The 14903-nt window shown below is 47.9% G+C and overlaps 1 protein-coding gene across 5 annotated transcripts in view; it reads left to right on the top strand.

The window, feature by feature from the left end:
* The window catches only part of SNX27 (sorting nexin 27), a 65360-nt gene that overhangs the window by 33092 nt on the left and 17365 nt on the right, over nucleotides 1-14903 (top strand). For all 5 annotated transcript variants that reach the window (XM_075908041.1, XM_075908039.1, XM_075908040.1 and 2 more), the window contains exons 3-8: nucleotides 2397-2589; nucleotides 4979-5043; nucleotides 6778-6882; nucleotides 9279-9357; nucleotides 11666-11829; nucleotides 12456-12545. In XM_075908041.1, coding sequence (XP_075764156.1) covers nucleotides 2412-2589; nucleotides 4979-5043; nucleotides 6778-6882; nucleotides 9279-9357; nucleotides 11666-11829; nucleotides 12456-12545 — 681 coding nt within the window. In that variant the 5' untranslated portion in view covers nucleotides 2397-2411. The remainder of the gene's footprint in view (nucleotides 1-2396; nucleotides 2590-4978; nucleotides 5044-6777; nucleotides 6883-9278; nucleotides 9358-11665; nucleotides 11830-12455; nucleotides 12546-14903) is intronic.

Below are 14903 nucleotides of genomic sequence, written 5' to 3'. Positions count from 1 at the left end.
ATATCAGTGCTCTAGAAAGCTTTTAAAAAGGCTAGAATGAAATGAAGTCTTAAAAGAACTAGGACAATTGCAATGTGTGTTCTCAACTGGACAGAGGACAGCTCATACTTCCCTCACCTCCTTGTTCCCCCCCCCCCCCCCTCCTTCAGGGTTCTCTGCCATCATGTCGTGCAATGCTAGAAGGAATAAATATACGCTTTTGAGCATCTCAGGAGTTGTTTTGAAAAATCTCACTTTCAGGTGGTCACAGGCCAGCTATTCATATGACTAATGATGAAAACAAATTGATTTCCAATTCTGAGACCATGACCTGTACAGATCTTGGCAGCGAAGTGGGACTCAGAATTCTTTGGTTTTCCAAGAACTGTTGAAGGTTCTTGTTTGTATCTCGTGTGATGCCTTGTGAAATACTCCTTCTCTCACCTGCCAGTGCTTTCAGCATTGGAGATTCAGAGATTTGATGTGTGACTTTGGAGAGATAGTTGCTGGTGCATGATTTTCTCTTACACATCAATAAAAAGGTGTAAGCATGTTTGTCTTTGGCACATTCCTTTTTTTCTATGAAGCTAATGAAGGCAGAGTCCCATCGTTTGGTGCCTCTTTATCATCGGGGACATATTAGTCCTGCCTAGACATCTGCCAAATTGATAAGAGCCTGGTTTGTTGCTTCAGTTTTTTATTTATGCTGTCTGGGTGGTAAGGCTGATTCTGAGTCCCTTGCTTATCTCTGGATTTAACAGTCTCCTTTGTGAAGAAAAAACAACTTGACACGTGTAGTTTGTGAGACTAAGTGACCTTAAAGTTGGGGGCTGGCTGATGGTTGAATGGTGAAGACATTATCTTTAGATGTGCTAGATCTTTGAAAGATGCCCTGACGTGTTGGGTAAGCTCCTTTCTCTCCCTCCCCCACTCTAGATTTAGAGGGATAGCGGAGATAGTCTGTAACTGGAAAAACTTAAAAAACAACAAATAGTCTGTTAGTCTTTAAGGTGTTGCTAATCTAGATAGTTTTCCTTTCCTTTCCGATGTCAAATTCCTATCAGGGCACAGAAGCCAAATCCCATTTCCGGAATGACTTTGGGATGAAATCAGAGGGTGTGTGTGTGGCAAGGAAGTGAGTTGGACAACAGGGTGTTTCCAAAAGGTTTGAACCACTCTCCCTTGCACACTTGGCCGTTTCTGACAGCAGCAAGAGGCTCTGTTTAGTCAGAGGCTAAGCCTGATCTCTGATTGGAGGCGGTTTGTGTGCTCTAGATGAAGGTCTGTGGGTTAACGAAGGCCTCATGTAAAGGTCTTGTGTACTCTGAATCTAAATGTTGCAGCAAAGGCTGTGGATTTTTGTGGTCCTGTGATGCTGAATTCTGCAGCAGATTGGAAATTCAGCCACAGTTTTAATGCTATTTTGTGCGTATGTATGTGTGTACATACGAGGGATGTTAAATTGCAGTTAATCAGCGTATCGAGTAGTTGATGGAATTTCCATCGGCTACTCAATCAGTAGATGGGGGCACTCGCTAGCCCTGCTGCGGTTCTGCAGTAAGAGCCGGGCACGCAGCGGCCTCTGGGCTCTTGCTACATTTAAAATGCAGAGCCACAGAAACCCGATGCCGGCGTCAACCGGGACTGCTTAGTTTTGGCTCACGCTGGCCCTGGAAGCTATGGCTGCGGCTCTGCATTTAAATGTAGTAAGAGCCGCTGGATGCTGCGGCTGTACCCACCCACCCCCTACACGGTGGAGACGGTGCTGCGGGGAACTGGCTTTTAAGCTGGCTCCTCCCAGCACTTGTTCCTGCTCTTCTCGAGTAGTCAACTTCTCCCTTATATCCCTAGTACATACCCATGGTGTGCTGAGTTACTGGCTATGAAAACAATTGATCTAATCAGCGATCTAATCTATTTCTTATTTGACGTTCAGTTCATGATACCTTCAAAGTTTCTTCATTGTAGAATATCAGGGTGCAAGTTGGACGCTGCGGCATCTAGGTTGTTCAGTTGGGGAGTTTGGAAAGAGAGGTAGGGCGCATCTTTCTACTTTTTGCAGGTAAAAGGCAGCTTCAATTTCAGCAACCCTCTTCCTTTTGCAAGCTTTTTCTCTGCCCCCACCCCGTCTCTTGCTGTGCCAAATAGTGATGATTGGGATTATTAGTTGGTGTATTTCTCTGGCCAAATGATTGGCTGTGACACAGGGAACAGTTTAAATGGCTGGCATCTTTTTTAACCTATCATTAAGCTTCAAGTCAGCACCCCATTGAGATGACTGAGGCAATCTACAACTCTCAGCTAATTTCAGGCTATCTACAGACTGGGGAAAGCAGCACTGCTTCTGTTTACATTTGGAAAGCTTTTTATTACCCTAGACAACTTTCCTGTGTTCTCTTCCTTCTGCATCCTGCTAGGTTTACAACGTTTACATGGCAGGCAGGCAGCTGTGTTCAAAGAGGTACCGGGAGTTCGCCATCCTCCACCAGAACCTGAAGCGGGAGTTTGCCAATTTCACCTTTCCACGCCTGCCGGGAAAATGGCCTTTCTCTTTATCAGAGCAGCAGTTGGATGCCAGACGCCGAGGGCTGGAGGAGTACCTAGAGAAAGGTAAAGAAGGGCAGCAGGTTAATGGGCAACAGGTTTAAAACAAATAAAAGGAAGCTCTTCTTCACACAGCGCACAGTCAACCTGTGGAACTCCTTGCCTGAGGAGGTTGTGAAGGCTAGGACTAGAACAGGATTTAAAAGAGAACTAGATAAATTCATGGAAGTTAAGTCCATTAATGGCTATTAGCCAGGATGGGTAAGGAATGGTGTCCCTAGCCTCTGTTTGTCAGAGGGTGGAGATGGATGGCAGGGGAGAGATGGCTTGATCATTTCCTGTTCGATTCACTCCCTCTGGGGCACCTGGCATTGGCCGCTGTCGGCAGACAGGATACTAGGCTGGATGGACCTTTGGTCTGACCCAGTCTGGCCATTCTTACGTTTTTATGGCCAAAAGCAGAAGCCTAGTGCGATGTTGAAGCTGTCAGATCCCAAGCAGGAGAAAGATAGTCTTACGGGGATGGCGGGGAAAGGCTCGTTTGAAACCAGATTGGATTTTCCAAGTGAAACACTGCAATAAAAGCCAAACTTTTATGACTCGTGTTATTGGCTTGTTGAGCGCTTATAGCAACAAAACGGTTTTTAATGCATGATGGGCCATTATTTATAGTGTTGTGTTGCTTGCTGGTAAACAGGGATGTTGAATAGAGCAGAGAGAAGAGAGAGATGGGAAAACTTCTTATTGTGGAGAGAGTAGTTCTTCTTATCTTTTTCTTAGGGAAACCCACCCAGACTGCAGAAACTTGACCCTGCCACTCCTGTATGTTCTAGAGCAGTGTTCCTCAACTTTTTTTTTATGAAGTACCCCTTTAAAAAAAAAAGTTTTAAGTACCCCCAGTACCCACAGTTTTCTCACACACAATTTTTTCTACCATTGCAACACATTTGTTTATTGTAGCCGGGCGGGGAGTGAAATTTGTGGGTGTAAAAAGTACAAAAATAATAAAGCACTGTAAAATTTAAAACAAAAATTCAGTTTTCTCCAAATTTCAGTTGTGTTGCCGTTACCCCCCTGACTTCTCTCGAGTATCCCTAAGGGAACTCCTACCACTGGTTGAGAACACGGGTCTAGAGCAGGGGTGGGCAGACCAGGGTTAGCCCCTGGCAGGCCACCAGCACTTTATTTACCTGTTGTGACGTAGTGGGGGTACTTGCTGGGCTGTGGTGACCCCTGCTGTCTGGAGCAAGACCCAGCAGGGAAAACCTCGCTAGGCAGAGGTGAGGCCAAACTGGTTGAACCAGTGGCCAGACACCCCCCATGGAGAGGAACAAAGGAAGGTGGAATGCGGCCCTGACTGTGGGGGCAGGGCTGCATGGGAATTTAGTTGGTTGGTGGCTGTCTGTGAGGATGGATGAGACAGCCTAGGGAGAGGAGCTGGAGTTTTAGGGGCCCAGTCTCCCCCATCTCAAGGGGGCCTGAGGCATCCTAGCCCAGTTCCTGTAACCAGATTACATCTGTGCTGCGCTGTGCTGGAGGAGCAATAAACCACCCTCAATTCCACTGGCTGGTACAGTCTGTTTGTGCCATTTCGGGGTGCAGGAGACGGGGAACCCCCAACGTGCCGTCACACCTGTGCATCCTCGGGTGTGGCCGCTTGCGGCTGCCATTAGCCATAGATCGCCATTGCTGGCCAACAAGTGCTGCAAGCAGCCGTACCTGCGAATGCGCAGGTAAATGAAGTGCTGGTGGGCTGCCAGGGGCTAACCTTGGCAACCCGCCTCTGGCTTATTGCCTTCCCATTCTAGAGAATGGGAGCATTTCTCTGTGGTGGAGTCTCCTATGGCTCCAGTTGCTTATGCTGACTGGGTAGCAAAGCTGCCTCTAAATCCCCTTCCTTATCTGTGGACCTCAGAAGTATTGCTAGAAAGACCATGCCCCACATGTGCTGATCAAGGCATTTTAAATGAAGCTCAGTAGGAAGGCATTTTCACCCCCTGTTATAGCCCTGTACTTTGCTTGCCTTGAAGCAGCAGGGATTGGCTGTTGCTGGGTGAGATGAACCATGTGCGTGTGTGCGTGCTTGCTTGCACAAGTGCTTGTGCCAGGTGCCAGTTTGGGAAGCCAGAGTAGAGCGGGCACAGCATGGGTATGAGCACAGCAAGCTTCCCCCACACATGGCTGATATCTCAGCCCTGCTTCCTTCCCATGGCCCATTATTCCTTTCTTGAAGGACTTAACAGGGCTCTCCTCAGCCGTGTCTGTTGGCATTATGGCCTCTTTCCCTGGGGGCTGGGCCTACGTATCGCTTCATTTCACACAGGCCACCGAACAGTGACTGCAAGTTCCCTTCCCTTTCCCCTAGCCTCCATTCAAACCAAGCCCCTGGAGGTGAAGACTCTTGAACCCAGTTCTAGGGTTGACCCACTAATCCCGCATTCTCTTTGTCCTGCAGTATGTTCGATACGAGTCATTGGGGAGAGCGACATCATGCAGGAGTTCTTATCGGAATCAGACGAGGTAAGTGGGTCAGCTGGAGGCTATGCTGATGTGCTAATCGGGTGCTGCTTTTCTTGGCGTGTTCTGTTTCAAAACTGTTGGGTTGTAACAAACTAACCCCTGCCTAGGTGAAAGATGGAAAAGGAGAGCCAGTTTGCTGGTTGCGTAGCTGTGTGTTGTCACCCGGGTACCCAAAGAAAATTATGGCCAAAAAATAGTTACCTGATGTATCTTTAATCCTAGAAAACTGCATGACTGGCCACTAGGCATCATCATAATGGGGGCAAAAGGCTTGTTAGAGGGTACCATATGCCTGTTATCTCTTTCTGCTATTGATACAGCTATTCCAGGGGTTCACTGCAGTGAAGAACACCCCTGCTGCCCTTCTCATCAGTTCCCGGGATTCAGATCGCTACACTCTCTCAGCAGTGGGCCCTGGTCTTTTGTACCATGTCCCCTTGGCAAGCTGAAGAGCCCGATATAAGATCTGTTGAAGGGGTTTGCTGCTGGCTGCTTGTGTTTAATGTTTTATCTTGCAGCACGGCTGACTTCTGTGTGGCCCCCGGGAGCCTACTGAGTAGGTTTGCTTTTGTGTGTTACTTATATTTGACGCTGCAGCCTGTGGAAGCCAAGGCAATAGGTGTTATAAATGTTAATATTTTATTTGGGAATAATTTAGTTCTGATTGCAAAGCAGCAGTCATGAATTTCCATTTTCCCCTGAGCTGTTGCTTCCCCTCTCCTCACCAACTTCTTGTGGTAGGCAGAGCTGCTGTAACCAAGACCGTCTCTTCCTTCACTGGCACACTTCGAATGCACTGATTCACACAAGTGGAAAATCCTCCCCAGTCATGACCTGAAGTGGTTCATTCAAGTTCCTGCCTTGTGAAGCAACTGGACTCACGTCTTCTTCCCTCTCCCCTTCACCCCACGCGCCACCAGAAGTTGCCTCTGTTGCAATCAGAAATCAGTTTCTGTGGCTTGTAAAAGATTCATTTTGAAATGTGATTACAGTTAGAAAAGCAACTGAACAAAACTGGTCTCTTCCTGCTCAGCAAATCTGTATTTATTCATAGTGACATTTGAAGCCTTTGACTCCAGTGAACCCCACAACTTGAGAGAGCTGGAGTCTGTTCTGGCTCATGCAGTCCCAACAGAGCAGCTAACCGAGTTCTGTTCTTGTAGTACCATAGTTTCTCGTCAGTTACTTCTATGTGCATAGGTCAGAATTGGTGGTCTACAGAATCCTTAGAGAGGGATGATGGTGGACGCATGGTTAGAGTACTAGCCTGGGGTTTGGAAGACTCTGATTCAATTTCTTGGTCCACAGCAGTGTGGGATCTTGGGCAAATCACTTTGTGTGTCTTGGCCTCAGTTCTCTTTGTATCTGTATAATGGAGATAATAGGCCTGCCCTGCCTCACGGGATAACACATTACTGTTTGGAAGGGGTGCCAATGGTAATGAGGCCAGATAAAATGGACACTGATCGTGATGAGTGAACCAGAAATAGCCTGTTTTAATTCTCAGCTCCCAGTGCGAGCTTGCAGGGCTGGCCGTTAGAAAAATAAATCTTTTTGTAGACTTGGCCAACTTAATTTGAGCTCCTGGAGTGTGTATGCACAGTGTCTCTTCTAAATCACTTCTCTGAGGTGAAATAACTCCTTTTTAGGATTGCTGTATCTCCTGTGGTAACCACATCACTAATCAAGTGATTTCTGGTTGGACTCTGGATTGTGTTGTTTTCTCTTTTCCAGAATTACAATGGTGTGTCAGATGTGGAACTGAGAGTAGCACTACCGGACACTACTACAGTGACAGTCAGGGTAAAAAAGAATAGCACCACAGACCAGGTGTATCAGGTAAGGGGCATATTTGCATGAAGTTTTCTAGTTATCTGAGCTAGATTTATGTGGCTCAGACTTTAAACAAGACCCCTCCTGCTTGCTTTCTCATTGCTGTTCTCCATGGTGAGTGGGATCATTGGAATAATACCACAGAGAGGCAAGAACTGTAGAAAACCAACCTTACGTCTTGGTGATAGGGCATTTTCTTTGACGTTTTCTCTTGCAAGGGCAGAGTCGTCATTCCGTTAATTTCCACTGATAGTATCTTAAAAGCTGAAGCAGGATTTCTCTAATTATTAGACAAATTCTGTCCTATGACTGCAATGGCTGCGGGGAGTTAGCTCTCTGCAGGCAATGAGACCTTGCAAACCCAACATGTGTTTCTTGTCTCAGCTGTCTAGTAGGGGGCAGTGACTCGAGTCTTAATAGGAGCTGTCTGCATTGGGGAAATCCTGACCGAGGGGGTTAGTATCTAACCTTGTATTTTTGAACTAGTAGTTTTAAGGCAGGGGTGGGGAACCTTTTTTGGGTTGAGGGTCAGTGACGCACAGAAAAATCAGTCGGGGGTGCACACAAGTGAAAAGAAAAACAAACGAACAGAAACCCCCCCCACAAACCCCTCACTGATGTGGGTTCCCCGACTGAGAAGGAGAAAGACACTTTCCAAGTTCTCTTCATACACCAGAGCCCTAAGGGGGCCCAGGCTGGTAGATTTTGTGTGCTCCAGCTCTGCAGTGGAGCAGCAGCAGGGCCGGAGCACCAGCGTGGTCTGCCCAATGCTGGGCGGGGGGGACGGCCCCGAGCTTCGGGGGCCAGATCCCAGCAAGCCGTGTGCCACATCCGGCCCCTGGACCTTAGGTTCCCCACCCCGAGTTAAGGCCAGAACCCAGGGAGATCCTGACTCCTCTCAAATCCCATTGAAGTCATTGCAACCTCCCACACCATAGTGATCTTAAGCTGATTTACTGCTTCCTGAGTATGCCTAGAGCAGGCCTGGGCAAAATACCCTCCACAGGCCGGATTCAATCCACCAAGCCACCAGATCCGACCTGCAGACACAGCAGGGAGCCTCAGGCAGACTCCCTGCTTCCCTCTCCCCCCCCCCCCCCATGCTGCTGAGTAAAGCAGCCATAGCAGGGCTCTGTTTGAATAGCTGAGACACCTGGGAAGGGGAAAGAGGCTTCATGCACTGCACCTACTCCCAGCGCAGTCCCATTGGCCGGTTTCTGCCCAGTGGGAGCTGCCTATTGTCAACAGGCAGCTTGCCAAGCACCCCCCCTCCCCCCAGGCTCCTAGATGTTCAAAAACCACATGGTCTCTGCAGCTAGTGCAGGGGCGGGGCAAGGAGGGAGTCTGCTTGAGAAGGCTGCTGGCTGGGAGTCAAGCAGGTAAGTCTCCCAGCCAGAACCTGCCTCTGGCACCCCAGTCCTTTGCTCCCTACTCCATGAAACCCAAATCCTTCGCCCCCCCCCCCCGCCCCACTCTGCACCCATATTTCCTCCCAGATCCTGCACCCTAATCCCCTGCTCAAGGTCACAACCCAAACTCCTTCACCTCAGTCCCCAAACCCAGGTCACAACTGCCTTCTTCATCCAAATCCCTCCTAGATCCCACACTCTCTCCTGCACCCCAATCCCTTACTGCAAGCTCCCTTCTGCACTCAACCTCCATCCCAGACCCTGCACCTCCTCCATTAATATGGAAGTGTGCGACCATTGACCACTTCCCCAATTCTTGGAGTGCTCCCCTCTCCCGCCCCCCAGCATTTTGATGCTGCCAAGGGATCTATTTAAAGCTGGTTAACAAAATGCAGCCACCACTGCTGAAACTGAGGATGGTAGCTCAGAGAATGAATGGGGCGGGCGTACAGGGTCCGAAGGAAACCTGAACAAGTGAAGATGTTGCTATAGTTAACAAGCCAAAGGACTTTCCTGACAGCAAAATCTCCGGAGTTCTAGATTTATGCAATCTGTGCTTGCCGGATCAGATTCTGTGTGTATTAATGCATTTAGGCCACGGTCTATTGAATTGCATTCTTGTCTCGAGGTCCTTCTTACGCATGGCTCTGTTATCAGCATGCGTGGAAAAACTCCTAAGGGATGGGGGGAGGGTGTCTGTGCCTGGTGTATTAGGAACTGAAACTTGATGCATCGGAAGAAAAGATGACCTAATTGTCAGCTGTGGCAGGGCTTGAAATCTGGAGCAGTTGACAGAAGGAAAGAGCGAGAGACTCCAGGCCCTAGTTCAATAAGAAGTGTGACTGAACAGGAATAGCGTTAAAGATTTCCTTGGTGACTAATAGACTGGAACGGTGACTTGTAAATAACCAATGTGAGCTAGGCCAGCCCTGTCCCAGAAGAGTGCTGAACGCTATTTTGCTGATGCTGTTTTTCCATTTGGTTGCACTTTAGGCTGTGGCTGCTAAAGTAGGAATGGACAGCACTACAGCAAACTACTTTGCCTTGTTTGAAGTGATCAATCACTCCTTTGGTAAGTCTCTTAATCCTCCCGACCCAGCTAAAAGTTCAGCAGCAGCCGAGCCTGCCAGCATGCTCATTTAGCTCTTATCTGCACTCAAAATTCGGAGCCCCCAGGGGAAATCTGCCAGGCGTTGGAGACTCTGATAATGAGGCGCCTTCCGAGGTGGATAGGTTCTGCTTGACTTTCCCTTTTTTAAACGGTTCAAGGAGACTAAACTGTGAAAAATGAAGACATGGTTTAGTTTCAAGGATTCCAGTGTGCTTAAGGTGCTCTTTTATATTGCCCATAAGGGTGAAGGACTGAGAACTCTGATTGTATTTGATCTTTGCCTGTGCAAATCACTGGGGGGTTTAGAGGACACCATCCCTGCCAGCTAAAGCATATTGGATTTACCTGTGATTTTTTTTTTTTTTTGGATCAGAAGCAGCAGTATTTTCACCCAGTTTCATACTGGATTTGCTGAAGCAGAAGGAAGTCCAGTAACTTACATTCACTTGTGGGGTGAGCTCTGTTAGATTTTATATGATAGGCTTTGAGCCAAAGGGTCCTGATTCCTAGCCCTGTTCCCACAATCTGTAAGTTAACTTTCTTATAGAGCTGACGGCGTGCCCTAAATCCTTGTGTCTCACTGCTAATTGTGCAATATAGGCCAAGAGAGTACAAACTGTTCCTACTAGCTTTCGCTTTTCGCTTTGGAAAACATGTCTGGCTTGGCTTGCAGAGGCATTTTTAGATTTTTAAATAAAGCACTTCTAAAATATCCCTGACAAAGCAGACTCGATTGGCATGCAGTTCTTGATTCTGGAGCATCCAAGTTTATAGTGGCTCATCCCTGTCTCCTGTGAAGCGGCCTCAATCACAAAATTACCACTTGATACCACCGAGTTGACAGCTGCTTTCTCAGAGATACCTGGCGTTGAGAGGACAGGGCAGGATCCCAGGGCGTTTGCAGCTCTGTGTGCGGGGAGCCCAGGACTGGAATAGAAGAGCATGCTGCAGGACAAGATTGACATGTATTGGCAGAGCTGTGTAGGGGGCTCAGGTAGGAATGTCCAGAGTGATGGAGTTCAGAACTGTGGTGGATTGGCAGAGTGTCACATGGCAAGTTTTCACGCTGCCTGATTGGAGCCAGTGCTAGATAAGAGCTGGGTATTACTAAGTATTCGTTATTTGTACAAGTGCCATGTTTCTCAAACCATTGAAAAGTAAATGCTCTAGTTACCCTTCCTGGCTGGTGTGTTGGTAAAACTCACTCTGAATAGCCGCTCATTCTTTATATACTGTACTCACTCCATTTAGTTTCCCTGCAAACAACTGTGCTCCATGTGAGAGAGGTAGGAACACTGTCCTTGCACCAGATGCAGGGCTGGACAGTCAGGTGGGTTATCCTGGATCACACTGTTTTTCTCCCTCTTTGTTTAGCAGGATGGTTTTTCAGTTCATTAGACTCTCAACAAAGGTGCGCTGCCTATTGTACCAGCCACCCAGAGCTGATATTGAATAGCTTGAAGGCAGCCTCTTCGTCACTGACCACTGCACCAGGCTTTGTTCTGGTTCTGGTGGCAGGCTGCCCAGATGGCATGTAAGATTCCCCCTGTCGCTTGGGAGAGTCTTAACTCAGCCTCAGAGGGTGTGAAAATGTGCGGTGCTGTTCTGAAGCACTCGACAGTGGATCATAAGAATCATTGTCCCATTGGATTCCATGTTATCCACCCCTGTAAGCCAAAGTGGGACTCTTCCGTGCATTGTTTTCTCCCGTGACTTGAATGCCCTAATGCTCAGGCTAGAGATCTAAAATCTAAGGCTTTTGCAGGATGTGTTCCTGTACTCTTCACAGAGAGTGAAAATAAACTGTGGCAGTCTGACAAATATGGTTAGACTTTGTGGCTGCTTTCAGATGCAGTCCTGCCTAACCCAGCTGCTTTTCCACACAACGCAGGGACAGCACCTGGGGAGCAACGTTCCCCAGATAGCAGAACAAGTGAGTGGATTCTGATTTCGTACAGTTTCCTGACGGCTGCGCTGACATGATGAGCCTAGCAAAGCTCTGGCTTTGTGAAGGCAGGTGTTAGAAAGGGTCTTGGAAAAAGCAGAGCTGGAGTTCTGCTCCCATCTGCTCCATGGGGAACTGCTCTCTCGCTTGGTGTTAGCTGAGCCAATGTAACTTCTCTGGTGATCAGTTATTCGTGTGTTATGGTAGCACCCAGGAGCCCTGGCATAGGCTAGGAGCCCATCGTGCTAGGCGCCGTATGGTCACAGATCCAAAGGCTGGCCCTTCCTCCGAGAGCTCATCCTTCTCTTCCCACACATCTTGCAGTGCGTAAACTGGCGCCCAATGAATTCCCGCACAAGCTCTACGTACAGAACTATACTTCGGCTGTGCCGGGGACGTGTCTGACTATCAGGAAATGGCTCTTCACTACAGAAGAGGAAGCCCTTCTGAACGACAATGACCTTGCCGTTACCTACTTCTTCCACCAGGTAGGTGTATGTGAATTCCTGGCCTCAGAGTGTGGGACTAGCTTGATCACAAGCCATTGAAACCAGCTCCCGCTTATGTTGCCGTAGCTAAGCATCAGCTGCCATGGCTATTTCAAATTCCAAGACATTGAACACCTCAGTGCCATGTAGAGCTTAGGCCAGGGAAGGCCCTATCCTTGGTACAGTGTGATTGTGTAAGAAATAGAAACTGGGGATTGAGTGTTGCTCCATGACTCCATGGCTGAGTCCGGAACAGACCATGGGATCCTGCTGATACCCATCACTGGCTCAGACCCTGAGAGAGCAAACAGAAGAACTCAAGAATCCAGACTCCCTGTCTGTCTTGCTCTGATCACAAAGACTCTTGGGTTCTTGACTTTGCTCTCACTGACCCTCTGTCTCTTTGCAAGTCCCCTCACCCGGATTCCTTCATTTACTCCTCTGTAAAATCAGTATGTCCCCTACTGCCTACGGGTGCTGTGTATCGAATGCCTACTTGTAAAGCATGTGATTGTCCTGTAGAAGTGCCAAGTAGAAGTACTTCATTTCTCACCAGAGAAGAGGTCCCTTAATTGCCTCTTGAAGACTCAGTTCTGTTCAGCTTCCTTCCCCCTTTTCTCGCTTAGGCTGTAGATGATGTGAAGAAAGGTTGCATCAAAGCCGAGGAAAAGTCCTACCAGTTGCAGAAGCTGTCTGAGCAGAGAAAGATGGTCATGGTAAGTTTGTGGTTCTCTTGATACTTGGAAATGGCCATTTCCTCTGGCAAATGATTCCGGGGTATTGGCCCTTGATTAGGCCATTCCGGTCTGCAGTGAAGTTCTGAAAGTGTCGCTTGCCAAAGCTGTGTTTGGAAGAACACCATGGGCCCATTTGGACTTGTGCTGGTTGAATACCCAAGGGAATGGCTGGTTGCTGTGCCAGCCAGTGCATGCAAAGCTATGGGGTTGCTACCTGGTGAGAGAGACTCCCAGAATGCTCAGTCAGTCTGGATGGGGTTAATATCCATATACACAATCATGTGTTGCATTGAGTCAGATTCCCTTGCATGTCTGGTGTGTGCCACTGGCTCAGGACTCTGTTACTGTTTTAAAAAACATTGAGCTGGTAAATCTGCAGCAGTGGAAGATTTGATTTTTTTTTCCCCCCCTAAATGAATCACTCCTTTTATGGTCGCTCTTTTACCTCTTCACTGTTTGATGTGCAAAGGGGGCTGTGCCCATCCTGGTCTGTTCTAAGAACAAGAATTGTCTCAAGGCGTGAAGCTCCTCCTGTGTCCTTTCTCTCTCTCTAGCCAGTACCAGACCTTTCAGGGGCAGGTTATAAGACCCCATTGCTGAGCTCTGTATGGACCTAGTATTTGTGGCACTGGTGTCACTTTGATTTGGGTCTGTGCCAGCAAGTCTGCAGACAGGCAAGCTGAGTGCTATCCTGCCTTGGGAATCACCAGACCATGAGCTGAGTTCCAGTCCTCGCCTCCCTGTTCTTGCTGGGGCTGTCAGGCAGGAAATGTAGCTTGAAGGTCAGAAGAATCATTGGGCTTCTACATGGGATAGCTTACTGAATTGCTCTGGGAATAAACATGAGGCCTCCCACTGTTCTTTGAGTCTGAGCTCCACCCATTCAGGTTTTATTTCCCTGGCTGCTTTTGGTGGATGCTCCCAGCCTCTAGCATGGATGAACTTTGGTGCCACTGACCTCCCAGTTTGAAATCCTCTCCCCTGTTAGTCTTCGCCAGCTCTTACTCTGCGTACTGAAGTGGGCCCTTCTGACCCTTGTTGACTGTAACGGCTATCACAGATCATTGCTGTAGGAGCTTGAAATGCCTCTGTGTGGATCTTGAATGGGGACTATCTGAGAGGCAGTGGTGCCCAAGCTGAGCCTGCATTTTAATCACTCCATAATCCATGTATTTGCTTACTACAGTGAATATTGAACATCTTCTTCCCCTGCCTGCTTCACCACCAAGCTGCTGGGACACTCCAGTAAGCACTGAGCCCTTCCTTTCTTTTGCTGGCTGCCATATCACTGGCTTTTTAACTCCTGCAAACAGCATAAATAGTCTTAGAGGGCCACTGTCAAGGAAATAGAATTGCAGCTCTTTACCTGTGCTAATTAATAACTATTCCTATGGCAGCAGACTCTACAGCTCTTAGTTGTAGTTGGGACTCTGCTGTGCTAGGAGCTATTCAGACTCGCTGGAAGACATACGGAAAATCTTAGTCTAAACAGAAAACCCATTTGGAGCACAGGACTCCTGGAGTCTCTTCTCAGCTCCATCACATCCTTTGCGCCCTGGGTGAAATCACGTGAAACTTTCTTCGTTTTTCCCATCTGTAAAATGAGGGTGTGCCAACTCACACTATGACCTAGCCCATACTAGAAAACGTGTGCTGGCACAGGTAGACTGGCAGCACCCCCAAGGGATGCAGCAGCTGGTGCAGGTTTATACCGGTTCTCTGAACAGAATAACCCAAACCACTAAATGGGCTTTTTCCCTGGTATAGTTGCATATACACAAGGCCTTTTGCTGTATTTCTCTAGTGCAGAAGATTTAAGTATTGACCAGGCCTCAGTGAGGTGCTATGAAGTTCAAAAGTTCTATTGAACATGTAATGGATGCTCTGAAATCTAAATGATTGCTCCTTACATCTTACTCCACTTTCATTCGCTAGGTCAGTTTCCCATTCTGTCTCTAGTCGGTTTCCTTTTCTGATTCTCCTGCTTTGACACCACTGCTTTGTTTGGGTTCCCAGCACTACAGGGAGTTTACTACCCTCTTTTTTAAAAAGTTAATTAAAATAAGAGAAGTCTCTAATAAATATTTCCATACTAGTTGTTAAAATCCTTTAATGCAAACCTTGGATGGCGAGCCTGAAACTATTTGATAGTGTATTTAATTATGTGATTTTGAACCCATAACTAGGAGTGTAATGGAGTGGACTATTCCCCGACACCTCGTACATGAGGCCGGAGGCCTTGCCACACCCTGTCCCACCAAGAGGAGTAGAAGAGAGGTCCTCCAGGGAGGATAAAGTGTCCGTCTCCGTGGCGGCCAATCAGGGCCCAGCAGACCA

This window comes from Pelodiscus sinensis, chromosome 24, assembly GCF_049634645.1.
Source record: "Pelodiscus sinensis isolate JC-2024 chromosome 24, ASM4963464v1, whole genome shotgun sequence".
Taxonomy (NCBI): Eukaryota; Metazoa; Chordata; order Testudines; family Trionychidae; genus Pelodiscus; species Pelodiscus sinensis.
This window is presented reverse-complemented; position numbering and strand designations above follow the sequence as displayed.